The sequence below is a fragment of the Camelina sativa genome, chromosome 6, assembly GCF_000633955.1.
Source record: "Camelina sativa cultivar DH55 chromosome 6, Cs, whole genome shotgun sequence".
In the NCBI taxonomy this organism is placed as follows: Eukaryota; Viridiplantae; Streptophyta; class Magnoliopsida; order Brassicales; family Brassicaceae; genus Camelina; species Camelina sativa.
This window is the reverse complement of record NC_025690.1, coordinates 12,008,622-12,028,105: the sequence shown is the minus strand read 5'-3', so window position 1 is coordinate 12,028,105 and position 19,484 is coordinate 12,008,622. Positions and strand designations below refer to the sequence as shown.

Here is a 19,484-nt window from a genome sequence, read left to right as displayed (position 1 = left end):
TGTCGTTGGCTCGTGTTTTCAAAGCATTGATAGTTGTGATGTATAATGATTCGATATAGAGATTTTTTTTCTTGAGCTTAATGCTTTTCTGAACTAGACATATGAAACTGCTTTCATCTGTTGGAACTAATGAAACAGTTAGATTTGTTAAAACTGATACTTCTGTAACTAGTGTAATTTGTTTTTAGCATTTGTCAACGAGGAATGACAGTATCAACATTGATTTCTTGCAACTGTTTTCTAACATCATCCATCTTTGCATTCCAGATGTGGGAACAAAGACATTAAGACAATTACAAGCTGAAGACGATGAAGAAGAAAGGTTTCAAGCTGACCTTCAAAAGGCAGTGCGTCAAAGCCTTGGTAGTTATTCAAACATCTCTATTTACATATCATGCCTGACTGTTAACATTTTGCGATATCTTGTTAAGTGCCCATTTCATGACTATTCTCTGACTGTTATGCCATTTGTATGAAGAATGGGTTATTGTGTATACCCCTTTTTTTCATCTCAGGACACATTTTTAGTATCTGATTATTTTAGATGTCTTAAATTATTTTTCATTTTTAATTATGCAAAAGCTACTACCTTCTCTATATTTTCATCATATTGTTCTGTGATCATTTTGTGCTGACAAAAGCCCTTATTATGAAGCATCTGACACCGGAACATTGTGTTTACCCAGATGCGTACCAAGGAGGTAGAAATATGTCGACACTTCTGGAAGTAAACAATGATGGGGGTTTATCTTATGTTACAACGGAGTCTTGGAGCCCAACCGGAGTTCCCATATTTGGCACAGGTCTTCAGAATGAAGTTGGCGAATACAATTGCTTTTTGAATGTTATCATACAGGTAACCTTTACTTTTCAAAAATGTTTGATTTCTCGGGTATTCAGTATCTATAGTGTCCAGCACAATAGATTTCTCTTTGCTGAAAACTATTTTGTTTTAAACTTAGTCTCTATGGAATCTGGAGTTGTTTCGAGCTGAGTTCTTACGGCGTTCAACACTAGAGCACCATCACGTGGGAGATCCTTGTGTTGTCTGCTCTTTGTATGAAGTTTTTACTGCTTTAAGCGTTGCTTCGAGTGAATCACGAAAAGAACCTGTGGCTCCTTCATCTCTTAGGATTGCTTTGAGTAACTTGTATCCAGATAGCAGTTTTTTCCAAGAGGTAAAGGAATTGATCTCTGGTTTTACAGAGTAAGCTTTTTGTTTTCATAAGGATCCTAAACTTGGGTGTCATATGGTGTACAGGCTCAGATGAACGATGCGTCAGAAGTATTAGCTGTAATCTTCGACTGCCTTCATCGCTCGTTTGCTCAAAGCTCAAGCCTGTCTGACACAGAATCTGCTGAGAGCAACAGTACGGGTTCATGGGACTGTGCCAATCGCACATGTATTGCCCATTCTCTGTTTGGAATGGATATTTTTGAGCAACTGAATTGCTACAGCTGTGGGCTGGAGTCCAGGCATATGAAGTACACTTCCTTTTTCCATAACATCAACGCTAGTGCCCTACGCACCATGAAGGTAAAAAGAAATGCTAATTATATAAATTATTCATTAGACTTGAGTTTTCACATATTTTTAGATAACTCCCTGTTGTATTCCCCACTTTATGCCTTGTAGGTTACATACCCTGAGAATTCATTTGACGAACTTCTAAATCTTGTCGAGGTGAACCATCAACTAGCCTGTGATCCCGAAACTGGTGGGTGTGGGAAACCCAACCATATCCACCATATTCTAACCACCCCACCAAATGTTTTTACAACAGGTAAAACTTGTTGTGTTAAAATTTTGAGGAATGCAAACTTTTTTTTCAGATCACTGATTTTTTTGTCTTGACACTAATTATTTTGGGGCTGGCAGTTTTAGGGTGGCAAAACACGTGTGAGACTGTGGAAGACATAGCAGATACTCTTGCAGCCTTGAATACAGAGATAGACATCAGCATCATGTATCGTGGTCTGGACCCTAAGAGCACATATAGCTTAGTTTCCGTGGTACGAATTCTACGAATTCTTCTTCTTCCCTATGACATTAGCAGAAGAGTGGTTTGAACTTAAAACCAACTGTGCTTTGTATTTTCCTCCTATGCTTTTACCCTAAAAACTTAAAGGTAACGTTGTTCTTTTGCTATTTCTGTAACTGCAGGTTTGTTATTATGGACAACATTATCATTGTTTTGCATATAGTCATGAACACGATCAGTGGATCATGTACGATGACAAAAACGTTAAGGTAAGACCATCAATACAATGGGCTTTGCAGGCAGATACACTCATCAACATTGTCACCCATTTGATGTAATATCTTCAGGTGATCGGTAGCTGGAGTGATGTTCTTACAATGTGTGAAAGAGGACACTTGCAACCACAGGTTCTCTTCTACGAGAAACGTTAAATCAAAAGAACCAAAAGAAAAACAGAGCCAAGTAGAGTTCTGTTGCTACAGTTTAGGAGATCTCGCAAGTACATACTACAAAAGAAGTAAGTACGTTTTTTTGACATTCAGAACGAAAACTCGAGAGGAAAGGATGTAATTTGCTCATCTCAGTCGTTCTAAGAGAGGATGGGGAAGAAGATTTTGTCTTAAGATTAAGCAAAAGTATTTTAAGCGGAAAGGGTCTTAGAAGACCTTATGTAGTTTTCTTGGTTAAATCCTTGTCACATTAAGGATAATTATATGTTCATATTATTATTACATAGCCTTCTATTTCGTCGGTCATCTCTATTGTCATATACTATCTTATATTATCTTAACAACTAATTTAATTGAAGTTAAAAGTTAGGATAGAACTTGGAGAAACCCTAATACGTACAGTGAAATACCTATATGTATCATCTCTTAACATTTACTAAACTTGTTAATACATTAGTTGAACTTTTAAATTCATGGCTTTGAATGGTTGCATAGTGTGCGTCAGACCAGACTAAAATTGGACTGGTCCGCACTTAATTTACCATTCACCATTGCGTACTAGTATGTAACAATGCATATTAAAAATCTCCATACTATTACGCATTTCAGCATATATCTCCATACCATTGTAAATTTACTATTAGTCTGCATTTTTTATTCCGCTTCTCAAAAGCTCCTTACCATTATAAAGTCCATACTATTTTGCTACATACTACAGTCTAATATAACTAATATAATGCATACCAATATAGTCCGATCTACACCGTACTGTACAACAATTCAAAGCCTATGTATCCTTCTTCTGTTTCTCTTGATCTTTTGATTTTTAAGTAAACACCAATCTAACTCGATCCTAAGATTAAACCGTAAACGGTATTGTTAAAATAGGATTGTAGTACTTGGAAGATGGGTTGAGGAAAATGGAACGCCTCTTAAAAGACGAATTTTGGGAATGTTCCTTGGAGAATGACGAAATTTGAGGGATGTAGGTGAACTCGCGGGTGAGAAAGCAAACAATTGGTGGGGTGTATGACAACCTCATGCTACTTGCCGATCTTGGGGAGTATCTGTCACAAGTCGCAAGTTGTGCTAATAATGTAGTCTTGATACTTGATAGTATTCAGGAGGACGACTGGGAACTTTCAAGTAAGATGATTATTTAACTTGTTGAAACATAAGAAAATAGATAAAAAGAGGTATATTAGTAATCGTCCATATTGTATTTCAATGGATATGACATAGTTGAAACTTTAAACTTCCATGCATGCTAGAGATGAATAGTGACTCAGTGAGCGGCTCGAGAGAGTCAAAGATGTTATCCAAATGGATCTATATATGTGTATCATATATGTCGTCAACGGTTAACGTAAAAGCTCCCATAACAAGCTCTTAAACTGTATAGTACTCCAATGATAACTATCAATCAAAATTGTACCTAGACTCTCGGAGGGGGAAAAAAAAATTATACATTTTTTGTGATAAAAAGTGTTATATAACTTATAACTAAAATTAGGTATATATTTTTATAATAAATTATAGATAAAACTTTATGTTATATACTATAAATATATATTATTATACAATTTTTTTTATCTATTTTCTTAAGTAACACTTTATATCTACGAAAATACTATAATTTTTAAAAGTATACTATATATCGTAAAATACTAAAGATAAAATAGCAATACTTTTTAATATATTAAATAAAATTTTGAAACTTAAGAAAAGGAACATTCAAAATATATATTTTAGTAATATATCAAATAATTATTTAAATTTGGGGACCAAAAGGCCAAAAATTCTTAATATTAGGGGTCTAGGGCAAATGCCTTTTTTTTGTTTTGTTTAACCTACTCATATATAAACTCACTTATATCCTAATTAAATCCTGAATAAACTCATTACGACCGCTTATAGGTTCTGGTATGCGATCGAATAAACTCATTACGATTACGACTACTACTCTGTTCCTCTCTCGTATACGACCGATGGCTCCTCGATCGAAGTGCTGTGTTGATGATGATAATGATTGGAAGATGATGAAGAAAAAGGTTTCGTGTGTTACACTCCCGACGACAACAATCTCCATATCTGGCCAGAGCCGCAAGAGAAACCACAAGCGCTAACGCAGCTGTTGGCCAAATTCAATGCGTTGAGTGATCACAAAAGAAAGAATAATGCTTGCGATCTCTACGACTTCCCTGATACGAAGGGTTTGTCGCGTGAGGATTTGAGGAGACATGTCGAAGACCTTGATTCTCACCTAGTTGGAATCAAGCAACGAAAGCTAAGTATATTAAGAAGAGGAAACTCGAAGAACCCTAAGCTGAAGGTGACGGGGAAGGAGGAAGAAGATAGGGTTTCAGATCGATTAGGGTTTGGCAACGACGTCGTCTTCGGTGGCTACCACGAAACAGCTATGGGATCTTGTGCTGCTTCCGAGGTTTCTAGGGATGTTGGTGTTTCGGATTCTTCTCTACTCGATCCTTTCATGTTAGGCTTTTCCGGCAGCGATTATTTTCCGACAGATAATTTTGGGGTTTGTGCCAACGGTGGTGGTGCTTGGGATCTTTCTTGGATGGATTTGGATTTTTCTTCAACATTGTTTCCTGCAGGTTACGATCCACTTCTGGGAGCCACTGATGAGGCGGGCACTTACCAAACATTGGTCACAAATAATTTAGGATCCGTCTTCTGAGATTACGACTTTAACGGCATGATCACTAATTCACCTATATATATGTATTGTATTCTCAGTGTTGATCATTATTATTAGTAGTATGTATTAACTTGTACGTTTTGCTCCAACGCAAATCCATGTTTGTCAAGTTTTCTCTTATTGTATTACACAAAAGTACTTCCATGTAAGAAAACAAAGCTTTCTTTTGCCAGAAACCCAGAACATAAGTATATTACCATCTATGATCTATATATCCCTTTTTCTCAGCTCTCTTCAACCACATGCTCCTCTGTAATCCTCTGTTTTGGGAGTCTCTTTAGTTTTCACCACATTGAAACAGTAAGATGAACACAAATCAAAGAAGAAAACAAAACCGGAGAGAGAGAGAGAGAGACTCTTACTGTTTTAAGCACTCTTAGAAGGTTCTGCTTTGAGATGAAAAACCCACTTTCCCCCATAGTTAACAGGAACAAGAAGTGCAGGTTTGAGACGCTAAAGATGGGAAGTGTTTTTGAGACAAAACTGGGATGTTATTGATGGGTTGTTTGTTGCCTCTAATGGCTAAAGAAAGAAAACAAAAATCTGTGTGTATATATTTACACGTTTTCGTCTCTGCTGTGGTAACTACTATGTGTGAAAAAATCTGTACTGTAATTTTGGCTACCAAATGCCAATTCTATTAAACAACTGATCTCTGCTGACTGTTGAGCTGAGTTAAAGACTTCGCTTTCGCCTAGTCTCATTCCGTTGGTAAGGTCTTCCCCAGCTTAACTTTCAAAAGCTGGGGAAGGTTGAGAAAGACTTGATTCTCCTTGGAGCTACTGCTGTTGAAGATAAATTTCAAAATGGAGTAAGCAAAACCACTGAGGACATTTTTACATGACTAATTTATATGATTGATGAATTGAAATACTCAAATCTTTTCCCTTTTAATCCTTTGATTTCTTTCAGGTCCCTGATTTCATAGACAAGCTTGCTCAAGCAGGAATAAAGATTTGGGTTTTGACCGGTGACAAAACGGAGACTGCTATCAATTTCTTGGTGTCACCTTAATATATTATGGAGACTGCTATCAATATTTTGCATACTTTTTTATGGAGACATGGTATCACCTCTTTGAGTTTCTGCATACTTTTTTTTTACTACTGTCTTTCCACTCTATGAACCCTTTTGTGTAGTTTGCTCAGACAAGACATGAAGCAGATCATAATCAACTTGGAGACCCCTGAAATCCTCTCACTGGAAAAAACTGGAGAAAAAGATGCCATTACGTACAAAGGTAAAGATAGCCAAGAGACATTTGATATGTAGCTGAATAGTATTAGCATTAGATGAATGAATCAATCTGTCTAATTCTATCATGCAGGCATCAAAAGAAAATGTCTTGTCTCAGATAATTAAGGGAAAGACTCAGTTAAAGTACTCTGGTGGGAACTCTGATGCTTTTGCTTTAATCATTGATGGAAAATCACTTGCTTACGCGTTGGATGATGATGTAAACCACATCTTTCTTGAGCTAGCTGTTGGTTGTGCGTCTGTCATCTGTTGTTGTTCATCACCAAAACAGAAAGCTCTGGTTAGTTCTTGTTTTACTTATTCTTTTGTATACTTTTTCCTCTATCAAGATTTTCTCAAGAATGAAATGGCAATGCAGGTGACAAGACTAGTAAAATTTGGAAATGGTAAAACGACATTAGCAATTGGTGATGGCGCTAATGATGTTGGAATGCTTCAAGAAGCAGATATAGGTGTTGGGATTAGCGGTGTGGAAGGAATGCTGGTTCAATATAGATTTGTATAACTCATTTGTGTCTTTTCGTTGTGTGTTGTTTCTTTTTGTGGGCTAATCCTGATCCTTGTTCAGGCTGTAATTTCCAGCGATTGCTCAGTTCAGATATCTGGAGCGTTTGTTACAGTCCATGGACACTGGTGTTAAAGGTGGATCTCGACAATGGTAAATATCATCCCTATATCTTCAGATTGAGACCAGCCTTTTGTGGCATGAGTCTTTAATATAATCATTACTTTTGGTTCTAACTAGTATTCTCTTATTCACAGATTTGCTACTTCTTCTACAAGAACATTACATTCGTTTTCACTCTCTTCTTATATGAAACATACACAACATTCTCATCGACACCTGCCTACAACGACTGGTTTCTATCTCTTTATAATGTCTTTTTCTCATCCCTTCCTGTTATTGCTCTTGGTGTCTTCGACCAGGATGTCTCTGCACGGTATTGTCTAAAGGTAAACTTATTCATTGCATTATTACAACAAGCTTAATCTTTCTTACCGTCATAAAGTTTGTACCTAACTTCTTTCTTTTTCTTGGTTATGCAGTTTCCGCTCTTATACCAAGAAGGTGTGCAAAATGTTCTAGTCAGCTGGCGCAGGATACTTGGCTGGATGTTCAACGGATTCTACAGTGCTCATGTTTTCAACTTTTCCATTCCGTGAAAAAGAAGAATATACTTTTATCAAAATTTACTTTTTTCTTTGTAAATAAATTAAAAAACAGAAAAAAAAAAAAAAGGAAATTGGGATTGTCATTGCATTATACATTGAAGTTTCTCGTTATAAGTTGAGACTCTTCCTCCCCAAGCTATTTTTTTTTTCTCTCAACTTCAACTATTCATTATCCAAAAGAAAACATCCAAATTCAAGGTACATAACATTCACCTCTATAGAATTAGACCAAATGCAATGGGTCGATCTAGTATCACCCTGAAACACTAGCGGATCCAACGCTATCTGATCGAGAGACATTATATTTTTTTAACCACAATGAGATAGATAACACTCCAAAACTCAGAGTGAAATCATCTCTTGAACCACCTAAATTTACCCTATGATACGAAAACAAATACTAACACAGAGAAGACCAAAATCTATACTAAAGATCAAAGCAATTCCAAGCTATTAGTACCTCAAGATCGGCGTGTAGGACTTGTCCAATTAGTATCGACACCAAAAGGCGCAACATCAGAAAGACTTGATTTTTCCGACTTTCATTGTTCCGAGCCTAAGCCAAAAACGGACAATACATCCGACTGACCCGACCAAGAGACACAAAACAAGACCCGCATGATCCGATGCTTCTCCGAACAACCACTCAAAGACGAGGATGCTAATCACCTAAAGATAAGAGTTTCGAACACAGATTAGCATAGCTTCACCTCACGATGCATTTTCGGATTGGCCATCATAACCTCTGCCTCCCCAAGCTACCTAGAAACCCTCAGATTAAAAATAATTCTTCATATTAAAAATTACAGAGTAAAATATTCTAATAAATATTTCTTTATTTTTGCATAATATATATATATATATATATGTTTTTTGGTCCACCATTATTTGTATATAAACTAAGATCCGCAACTTTAATTCTTTACAATGAGTTTCAGATCTTGTTGAAATTCAATGAGTTTAAAGTTAAAATCTGAATAGTCAAAATTCAGATCTCCGACGATGAACACGCCAAGTCTCTCTACAACGAGTTTCAGATCTTGTCGAAATTCAAGGGATGTTCGAGAATTGTCCAATGTTATTCTATAATCTAACTAGAGATTTTAGAAATGATTACAACAATATAAAATTTCAGTTTTAAAATATAATTTAGAGTTGCGTCTATTTATCTTAACACTTTGTAGAATATGTATTTTATTTTTAGAAGTGGTGTATTTTTACTATAATTGTCCTTGATACATTTTCACTAAAGATTAAATATATTTTATATTTATAATTATTTTGTTAGAAAGTTACATTTACTCATTACAACAATTCATTCGATATTCTCACTTAAAATCACTTTTTATTATCGTTTCTTATTAATAATATAAATATTAATAACTGTTATAATAGTTGCAACTCTTTATCATAATTCTTTGCAAAATATATTATATTTATAATACATTAAACAAAAATTTTGGTAAGATTGCTTCGATTCAGTATGACTTTTTACTATATAATTTTTTTTGAGTTATGTATTTTTGCCAAAATATTTTTATATTATGAACAATATTTTTGATTTTCATTTTGATGGTTGTGTTTTTATTAACAATTTATGTTTAACATTTTTGTAGTTTTAGTACTACTTATTATTTTCTCTTTTTCTTAGAATCACATACTTTTAAACTATTCTATTACTTTCAAATAAATTTATAATATATAAGTTTAAGTTTAATTTTTTTTTTAATTATTCCTCCGCGACGATATGGCGAGGGTCTGAGTCCTAGTTATATTAATCTCAATTGGTTAAAGGGCACATTTTGTATTACATACATCATTTTTTTGTTTAACTATACATACTTTATAGAATATGTATTTTATTTTTAGAAGTGTATTTTTACTATAATTGTCCTTGATACATTTTCACTAAAGATTAAATATATTTTATATTTATAATTATTTTGAAAGAAAGTTACATTTACTCATTACAACCATTCATTCGATATTCTCACTTAAGATCACTTTTTATTATAGTTTTTTACTAATGATATAAATATGAATAACTATTATAATAGTTGCAACACTTTATCATAATTCTTTACAAAATATATTATATTTATAATACATTAAACAATATTTTTGGTAAGATTGCCTCTATTCAGTATGACTTTTCACTATATAATTTTGTTTTGAGTTATTTCTCTTCGCCAAAATATTTTTATATTATGAAAAATATTTTTGTTTTTCATTTTGATGGTTGTGTTTTTACAAACGCTTTATATTTAACATTTGTGTAGTTTTAGTACTACTTATTATTTTCTATTTTTAGGATCACATACTCTTAAAATATTGTATTACTTTCAAATAAATTTATAATATATATGTTTAAATTTAATTTATTTATTTTCTTTGAAATTCTTATTCCGCTCATACCTAGTTATATTAATCTCAATTGGTTAAAGGGCACATTTTGTTTTCTTAAATTTCATAGACATCATTTTTTTGTTTGATCCAAATCCAATAGAACAGAGCGGTTCAGTTCGCAAACCGATGATTCCGCTCAGTCTGGTTAAACCAAAAATACGGATGGTTTAACACTAAAATGAGTGAACCGGTCGTGTAATCCTTTTTCGGTTTAGTGATTTTTCTGCTCCATAGCGAGAGAGAGAGCGAGAGAGAGCAAACAACGACTCTTGTTCGACTCTCTCTATCTCTTTCCCCTTCACCAACTCTCTCCGCCGTATTGCGTTGCCGGAATCCCAGAGGCGACGCCGTCTGTAATTTAATTTCCGATTTGAACATCTTTGCGCATTTGGTGGGGAGGGCGTATACATACAATATATCTGAGTGTATATATTCTTCATGCCGATTAAATTAGGGGTTTTAAGCTGAATCGTGGATGGGTCAGAAGAAGAAAAGCCCCGCGCCGTTGGATTCGTCTGTGATCAAGCTAGAATGCGAGAAGGCACTCAAGTCATTCGGTCGTGGGAGCTACAACAAGGCGGTTCGTCTCATCAAGGATACCTGCTCTCGCCATCCCGACTCTGCCCTAGCCCACCGTGTTCAAGGTACTATCTACGTCAAGGTTGCTTCCGTCTACGACGATCTTGCTACCAAACACAAGCATCTCCGCAATGCAATCGAATCCGCTAGGAAAGCTGTTGAACTCTCTCCCGATTCGATTGAGTTTGGGCATTTCTATGCCAACTTGCTTTACGACGCTGCCAACGATGGCAAGAGAGAGTACGACGAAGTTGTGCAAGAGTGCCAACGTGCTCTCTCCATCGAGAATCCGATTGATCCTGCTAAAGAGAGTCTTCAGGATGAGACTCAGCTTAAGATATTGACACCTGAGGCTCGTATTGCACATGTTCAGGATGAGCTCAGGTCTCTGATACAGAAGTCTAACATTGGTTCGTTGTCCACTTGGATGAGTAACCTGGGCAAAGGTGAAGACAAGTTTCGGTTGATTCCCATCAGGAGAATGGCTGAGGATCCTATTGAGAGTAACTTGGTTCAGACCAGGAGGCCTAACGAGATTAAAAAAGCTACCAAGAGTCGTGAAGAGTTAAGGAAGGAGGTTGAAGTTAGGGTAGCTGCAGCTAGGTTGATACAGCAGAATTCAGAGTCTTCCCCGTCGGAGAATGTTGACAAAAAGGGATCAGATCAAACATTAGGCACGGGGCAGAGAAGTGGGGAGAGGAGAAAGCATGGAAATGCTAGGAAAAACGGCTCCACCGCGGACAGAAGGGATCGGGTTAGGTCGTACTGGGATTCTATGAGCGAAGAAATGAAGAAAGAATTGCTTAGAGTTAAGGTTAGTGATCTTAGGAGTCACTTTAGTGCTTCAAAGGATGGGCAAGCAAATGAGATTATAAGTNCGCGCCGTTGGATTCGTCTGTGATCAAGCTAGAATGCGAGAAGGCACTCAAGTCATTCGGTCGTGGGAGCTACAACAAGGCGGTTCGTCTCATCAAGGATACCTGCTCTCGCCATCCCGACTCTGCCCTAGCCCACCGTGTTCAAGGTACTATCTACGTCAAGGTTGCTTCCGTCTACGACGATCTTGCTACCAAACACAAGCATCTCCGCAATGCAATCGAATCCGCTAGGAAAGCTGTTGAACTCTCTCCCGATTCGATTGAGTTTGGGCATTTCTATGCCAACTTGCTTTACGACGCTGCCAACGATGGCAAGAGAGAGTACGACGAAGTTGTGCAAGAGTGCCAACGTGCTCTCTCCATCGAGAATCCGATTGATCCTGCTAAAGAGAGTCTTCAGGATGAGACTCAGCTTAAGATATTGACACCTGAGGCTCGTATTGCACATGTTCAGGATGAGCTCAGGTCTCTGATACAGAAGTCTAACATTGGTTCGTTGTCCACTTGGATGAGTAACCTGGGCAAAGGTGAAGACAAGTTTCGGTTGATTCCCATCAGGAGAATGGCTGAGGATCCTATTGAGAGTAACTTGGTTCAGACCAGGAGGCCTAACGAGATTAAAAAAGCTACCAAGAGTCGTGAAGAGTTAAGGAAGGAGGTTGAAGTTAGGGTAGCTGCAGCTAGGTTGATACAGCAGAATTCAGAGTCTTCCCCGTCGGAGAATGTTGACAAAAAGGGATCAGATCAAACATTAGGGCAGAGAAGTGGGGAGAGGAGAAAGCATGGAAATGCTAGGAAAAACGGCTCCACAGCGGACAGAAGGGATCGGGTTAGGTCGTACTGGGATTCTATGAGCGAAGAAATGAAGAAAGAATTGCTTAGAGTTAAGGTTAGTGATCTTAAGAGTCACTTTAGTGCTTCAAAGGATGGGCAAGCAAATGAGATTATAAGTGAAGCACTGTCTTTTTGTGAGGCCAACAAGACTTGGAGTTTCTTGGTTTGCTGCAGGTGTAGTGAAAAGTTCATGGATTCTGAAGCTCATATGCAGCACATTGTGCAGGTGCACATGGGTAATGTCGTACCTAAGATGCAAATGGTTCTGCCTCAGATTCTCGACACTGATAGGATTGATATACTTCTTAGTTCCCCATGGAAACCATTGGATCTCTCTGCTGCAGTGGAATTGCTTCGCAGTCAGCAGAGAATCCAAAAATCTGAGTTTAATGACTTTCACCCTGGCGATAATATGGAAGAAGGTGACGATTGCTTCAAGGATGCATGGAATGATACTTCACTAGACAAAGAAAGCCTTGGAGATGCTTGCAACGGTTGTGACGAGAATGAGTCTGAAGAGTGTAAGCTGTCGATTGCATTTCCTCCTCCTGATGGATGGCCTATATCTGATGATCCTGAACGTGCAAAGCTCCTTATAAAAATCCGTGCAGCCTTTGAGCTACTTATCAGACACAAATATTTAGCTGCCAGCCATCATGATAAGGTGATACAATTTACCGTGGATGAACTCCAGAATCTACCCTCGGTTTCGCAATTCGTAAATCGAAGCTTGAACCAGTCACCCATATGCATCTGTTTTCTGGAAGCTTCCCAACTCGGGAAAATTCTGAGATTTCTGCATGACTTATCTCAGGCCTGTGGATTGAGTCGATATTCTGAACAAAGTAACCCCAATGATGAAATTAATTTTGGCGACCTTGGTCGTGAAGTTACAGAGAAGATTATTTTTGACGCTGAAGGTTCATGTCTTCTTCTGGATGAAAAATTGCTTGGCACTGAGTGCATACAAGAGAAATTTATGGGCTCAGCATTGCATAATGTAGCAAGTTCCAGAGATATTGCTAATGGGGATAATGTGTCTTCTGGTGCGGATGGATTTCTTTCATGGATCTTCACAGGACCCTCTAGCGGGGAGCAAATTGTGTCATGGATGCACACAATGGAAGCGAAAACAAACAAAGGGATGGAGATCATGGAGATTCTTGAAAAGGAGTTGAGTCGCTTGCAGAACCTTTGCGAGAGAAAATGCGAACATTTAAGCTATGAGGGAGCACTGCAAACTGTTGTGGACATTTGTCTTGAAGAAAGCCGGAAGAGGGAGACTTCAGCAGACTTTACGCATGAAAGCTATGAAACTGTGCTTAGGAAACGAAGAGAAGAGCTAAATGAGAGTGACCATGAGTTGGTGTTTATGAGTAGTAGGTTTGAGTTAGATGCTATAACAAACGTATTAAAAGATGCAGAATCTCTTAACCACAATCATTTTGGATATGAAGAATCATATGGAAGCATGAGTTCTCAGCTACGTGATCTGGAATCTGGTGAAGCTTATGAATGCGGGATGAAGGATTCCTTACATGAGCCTGACAGTTTTATAGAGATTGCGATCCAGAAACAAAAAGAGCAGTTGTCTGCAGAGGTAACCTTTTCTATCTTTACGCAACACTACTGGGATAATTAATAAATGCCTTTCTGCTTTAAAAATACCCTGCACGTGTGCTATCGCAGCTTAGCAAAATCGACGCGCAAATGATGCGAATTGTCACTGGGATGCAGCAATCAGAGCTAAGGCTTGGACCAGTTTCCTCCAACGATTATCAGATATTATTGTTACCGTTGGTGAAGTCCTATATGCGGGTAAGGATAACTCTTTAGACCTTGTTCCTTTTTCTTCCATTTGGATGCTGTGTTTTTTCAGGTTCTAACTCTTTAGACCTTGGTACTTTCTCTGCCAGGCACATGTGGAGGCGTTGTCAGAGAAAGATGCCACTGAGAAGTCTGATGCTGCAAGAGAAGCTTTACTTGTTGAGCTCGCTCTTGATTCTACGAAGGAGACTCGAGGAAGAAATGATAATTCAAAACACATGCTGGAAAAGTCCAAGGACAAGAAAAAGATTAAAGACACTAGAAAACTAAAGGATTTAAAGGTTTGAACTTATCTGTAGTCTGCCTTTTAGTTATTTCTTGTATCTATCTGTAACTAGTTTTAATGTTTTGTTATAGGCTACTACTGGAAACGACCAACGCTTCAACGATGATTCAATTGAACACAGGTGATGATCTGCTTTATAAATAATTTTTAGTTAAGATGGTGTAACTTGGAAAATCTTTGTTTTATAAATGTTGGTGGTGAATAATCTGCCGTTGATGTTCCTGCTGATTTCTTGTTCCAGCCACCCTTCTGTTGCATCTTTTGGTGATCATTCAGAGGCTGATGTTTTTTCTGAAGCCGTTGAAGCTTTAAATGAANCAATCATTTTGGATATGAAGAATCATATGGAAGCATGAGTTCTCAGCTACGTGATCTGGAATCTGGTGAAGCTTATGAATGCGGGATGAAGGATTCCTTACATGAGCCTGACAGTTTTATAGAGATTGCGATCCAGAAACAAAAAGAGCAGTTGTCTGCAGAGGTAACCTTTTCTATCTTTACGCAACACTACTGGGATAATTAATAAATGCCTTTCTGCTTTAAAAATACCCTGCACGTGTGCTATCGCAGCTTAGCAAAATCGACGCGCAAATGATGCGAATTGTCACTGGGATGCAGCAATCAGAGCTAAGGCTTGGACCAGTTTCCTCCAACGATTATCAGATATTATTGTTACCGTTGGTGAAGTCCTATATGCGGGTAAGGATAACTCTTTAGACCTTGTTCCTTTTTCTTCCATTTGGATGCTGTGTTTTTTCAGGTTCTAACTCTTTAGACCTTGGTACTTTCTCTGCCAGGCACATGTGGAGGCGTTGTCAGAGAAAGATGCCACTGAGAAGTCTGATGCTGCAAGAGAAGCTTTACTTGTTGAGCTCGCTCTTGATTCTACGAAGGAGACTCGAGGAAGAAATGATAATTCAAAACACATGCTGGAAAAGTCCAAGGACAAGAAAAAGATTAAAGACACTAGAAAACTAAAGGATTTAAAGGTTTGAACTTATCTGTAGTCTGCCTTTTAGTTATTTCTTGTATCTATCTGTAACTAGTTTTAATGTTTTGTTATAGGCTACTACTGGAAACGACCAACGCTTCAACGATGATTCAATTGAACACAGGTGATGATCTGCTTTATAAATAATTTTTAGTTAAGATGGTGTAACTTGGAAAATCTTTGTTTTATAAATGTTGGTGGTGAATAATCTGCCGTTGATGTTCCTGCTGATTTCTTGTTCCAGCCACCCTTCTGTTGCATCTTTTGGTGATCATTCAGAGGCTGATGTTTTTTCTGAAGCCGTTGAAGCTTTAAATGAACAGGAAGAGGAATACAGACGCCGTATAGAACTAGAGGAAGAGGAGAGGAAGCTTGAAAAAACTCTAGAGTATCAACGAAGAATTGAGAATGAAGCTAAGGAGAAACACATCGCAGAACAGAAAAAGAAATACAGCTCTTTAGTGCCGGTAAATGTGACAGAGGAAGTGTATAATGATCGCATAGAAAATTTCGTTGATGATTTAGATTTACAAGAACATGGAATCTCCATAAATCAGGTAACAATAGAGTGACAAAGTTGTGGAGTTGTGGTTCTTTTTATCATCACTTGAAATTAATTTCTGGGTTTCTTTGCTTTACCAGGAGAAAAGGAATGGAATACATAACGACTTGGAATTAGCCAAAGTGAATATAAATGGTGTTATCAAAGCGACAAATCATTGTTTGATATCTGATTCTGCTATGCAGGATGTAAATTCCCAAGAAGGTTAGCTCTGATCTTCAACTATGAAATTATGTGTCTACTGCCTTTCTGTAGCATTTACATTGTTTTTTTTTTGTGTTGCAGTATTGCCTAATGGCGTAGCTATTCCCGCTGGTGTTCTGCAATCTGATCAACGCACCGGGCAGAGAGGTAGACGCCAAAAAGCTTCAAACAAGTTAGTTGATGGAAAATATCAGGTCACACCTTCTGGGAGCGAGAATTGTAAATCTCAGAGGTCAGGCACCGAAAGTGAGGGACAATCTGAAACTCTACGAAGCAATGGTGGTAAGACTTTTTTTGATTCTTCTCTGTGTCATTATTTTTGAAGCATAAATAATTGTGACGTGTAGATAGATGATCTGATGTGGATCTAGCTTTGTTTTCATCAGCTTACTGCTAATTCAAACTTATATTAGATGTTCCTGGGAAGACCATTAAGGCACTAATGAACTGCTTCTATCTGTAGAAACTAATAAAATAATTTAAATATGCCTGTGTAACAAGTGTCTTGACTTTTCGTTTCTGTCAACAAAGAATGACAGTATTTGCACTAATTTCTAGCACTTTTTCTCTAGTTTCATTTACCTTTCATTTATTATGTTATCCTGGTGATGTAGATGCGGGAACAAAGACATTAAGACAATTACAAGCTGAAGACGATGAAGAAGAAAGGTTTCAAGCTGACCTTAAAAGGGCAGTACGTCAAAGCCTTGGTAGGTTTTCAACCATCCTTTGTTTATATATTATGTCTGGCTGACTATGTCATATGCATGGAGAATGGTTATAGTATATACCACTTATCTCCATCTCAGGACACTTTTTTATATGATACTTGTAGGCATATTTATGTAGATGTCTTAAACAATTGTTTTTATTTTATTTTATTATGGACACCTTCTTCTACCTTTCTCTCAAAATTTTCAACATATTTGTTCTGTGATAATTTTGGGGTGATAAATCCCCTCGATATGAAGCATCTGACACCAGAAAATTTTGTTTAAACCCAGACGTGTACCAAGGAGGTAGAAATATGACTTCATATATGAGGACACCTCTGGAAGTAAATAATGATGGGGTTCTATCTGATGTGACAATGAAATCTCAGAGTTCGACCGGAGTTGCCATATTTGGCACTGGTCTTCAGAATGAAGTTGGCGAATACAATTGCTTTTTAAATGTTATCATACAGGTAACCTTCAATACTTGATTTCTCATAAACTGTTTGATTTCTTGGGTATCAGTGTCTATAGTTTCCAGCTTAAAAGTTTTCCTTATGTTGATTTTTGTTTTTTTTTGGTTATGATCGTAGTCTCTATGGAATTTGGGGATGTTTCGCGCTGAGTTCTTGCAGAGTTCAACACTAGAGCACCATCACGTGGGAGATCCCTGTGTTGTTTGCTCTTTGTATGAAATTTTTACTGCTTTAAGCGCTGCGTCGATTGAAACAAGAAAAGAACCTGTGGCTCCTTCATCACTCAGGATTGCTTTGAGTAACTTGTATCCAGATAGCAGTTTTTTTCAAGAGGTAAAGCAATTGATCTCTGGTTTTACAAGACTAAGCTTTCTGTTTTCAAAGGTTCCTAAACTTGAGTGTCATATGGTGTACAGGCTCAGATGAACGATGCTTCAGAAGTATTGGCTGTAATCTTCGACTGCCTTCATCGCTCATTTGCTCAAACCTCAAGCGTGTCTGACACAGAATCTACTGAGAGCAACAGTACGGGTTCATGGGACTGTGCCAATCGCACATGTATTGCCCATTCTCTGTTTGGAATGGATATTTTTGAGGAACTGAATTGCTACAGCTGTGGGCTGGAGTCCAGACATATGAAATACACTTCCTTTTTCCATAACATCAATGCTAGTGCCCTACGCACCATGAAGGTAGCATATGAGTGTTCATTAGACTTGCGTTTTCATGTATATTACAATATAATTCACTGTGGTTTTGTCCCACTTTATGCCTCATAGGCCACATGGGCTGAAAATTCATTTGAAGAACTTCTAAATCTTGTCGAGATGAACCATCAACTAGCCTGTGATCCCGAAGCTGGTGGGTGTGGGAAACCCAACCATATCCACCATATTCTCACCACTCCACCACATGTTTTTACTACAGGTAGAACTTTGTATTAATGTTTTGATGGTTGTAAACTTTTTTCCAATCACTGATATCTGTGTCTTGACAATAATTATCCTGGGGCTGGCAGTTTTAGGGTGGCAAAACACATGTGAGACTGTAGAAGACATAGCAGCTACTCTTGCAGCCTTGAATACAGAGATAGATATCAGCATCATGTACCGTGGTTTGGACCCTAAGAGCACATATAGCTTAGTTTCCGTGGTACGAATTTCTTCTTTTTTCCCTGTGATATTACCAGAAAAATGGTCCCAAACTTAAACCGACTGTACTTTGTGTTTTCATTGTTTGCTTTCAATCTAAAACCCTCACGGCCTTTATATTTTTGTTGCTATTTCTGCAACTGCAGGTTTGTTATTATGGACAGCATTATCATTGTTTTACATATAGTCATGAGCACAATCGGTGGATCATGTACGATGACCAAACTGTCAAGGTAAGACTATCGTTACACCGGACTTTGCAGGCAGATACACCTGTCAACATTATCTCACCCATTGGATGTAATATCTTCAGGTTATCGGTAGCTGGAGTGATGTACTTTCTATGTGTGAGAAAGGACACTTGCAACCACAGGTTCTTCTCTACGAAAAGAAACGTTGAAAAAAAGAAAAAAAAAAGACAGCAAGTAGAGATACGTTGCTACAATTTTGGAGATCTCCCAAGTACAAACTGCAAAGAAAGTAAGTACTATTTTTTGATAATCGGAAACTGGAGAGGAATGGAATGTGTGATTTCGTTCTAAGAGAGGATGGGGAAGAAGATTTTGTCTTTTAAGATTAAGCAATAGTGTTTTCAGTGGAAGAGGTTTTAGAAGTGTCATTTATAGTAATCTTTGGCAAAATCATCGTCACATTTAAGCATTATATATGTTCATATAAATCTATACGACCTTCAAGAAAATAAAAATGATAATTTCTTGCAGCCTTTTTTTGGTAGGTCGTCTCACGTCTGTATAGATCATATCATATTTTCTTTTAAAAAAAAATTATTAGTATATGGTTATGATCTTGTGGGACTTTTCAAACAATGTGTGTTATGTCCGAAGTTCAAAAACAAATTCATACGTTTCTTTACATTGTTCAACGTCCATCGTTTATCTTTTAAAAAGGGAATAATTGAGATTTTTTTTTTGTGAATAGAATAATTGAGAATTTAATTTCATCATAACAACTCAAATAGAAGTATTCGAATAAAAAA

At 37.3% G+C, this 19,484-nt stretch overlaps 4 protein-coding genes across 4 annotated transcripts in view; all 4 read left to right on the top strand.

The window, feature by feature from the left end:
• LOC104698949 overlaps positions 1-130 on the top strand; it is a 5,493-nt gene extending 5,363 nt beyond the window's left edge. The window contains exon 7 of the mRNA XM_010414319.2: positions 98-130. Coding sequence (XP_010412621.1) covers positions 98-130 — 33 coding nt within the window. The remainder of the gene's footprint in view (positions 1-97) is intronic.
• LOC104791002 (inactive ubiquitin carboxyl-terminal hydrolase 54-like) lies at positions 268-2,737 on the top strand (the record flags this gene model as incomplete). The annotated part of the gene is given in 8 exon segments (XM_010516801.1): positions 268-363; positions 687-856; positions 963-1,178; positions 1,262-1,537; positions 1,637-1,784; positions 1,880-2,013; positions 2,165-2,251; positions 2,330-2,737. Coding segments are annotated over 8 exon segments (1,211 nt in total), but the record flags the coding sequence as incomplete, so codon positions are not given.
• Positions 3,472-5,245, top strand: LOC109133321. The gene is made up of 2 exons (XM_019246330.1): positions 3,472-3,577; positions 4,468-5,245. The coding sequence occupies exons 1-2, from the start codon at positions 3,472-3,474 to the stop codon at positions 5,127-5,129; spliced, it is 768 nt and encodes a 255-aa protein (XP_019101875.1). The 3' UTR covers positions 5,130-5,245.
• Positions 10,238-19,294, top strand: LOC104791003. Its single transcript, XM_010516802.1, has 16 exons — positions 10,238-11,324; positions 12,278-13,877; positions 13,967-14,095; positions 14,194-14,385; positions 14,462-14,511; positions 15,626-15,938; positions 16,024-16,147; positions 16,229-16,429; positions 16,762-16,857; positions 17,152-17,333; positions 17,454-17,669; positions 17,753-18,028; positions 18,116-18,263; positions 18,355-18,488; positions 18,634-18,720; positions 18,801-19,294. Exons 1-16 carry the CDS (start codon positions 10,462-10,464, stop codon positions 18,885-18,887), a joined length of 4,698 nt encoding a protein of 1,565 aa, XP_010515104.1. The 5' UTR covers positions 10,238-10,461; the 3' UTR covers positions 18,888-19,294.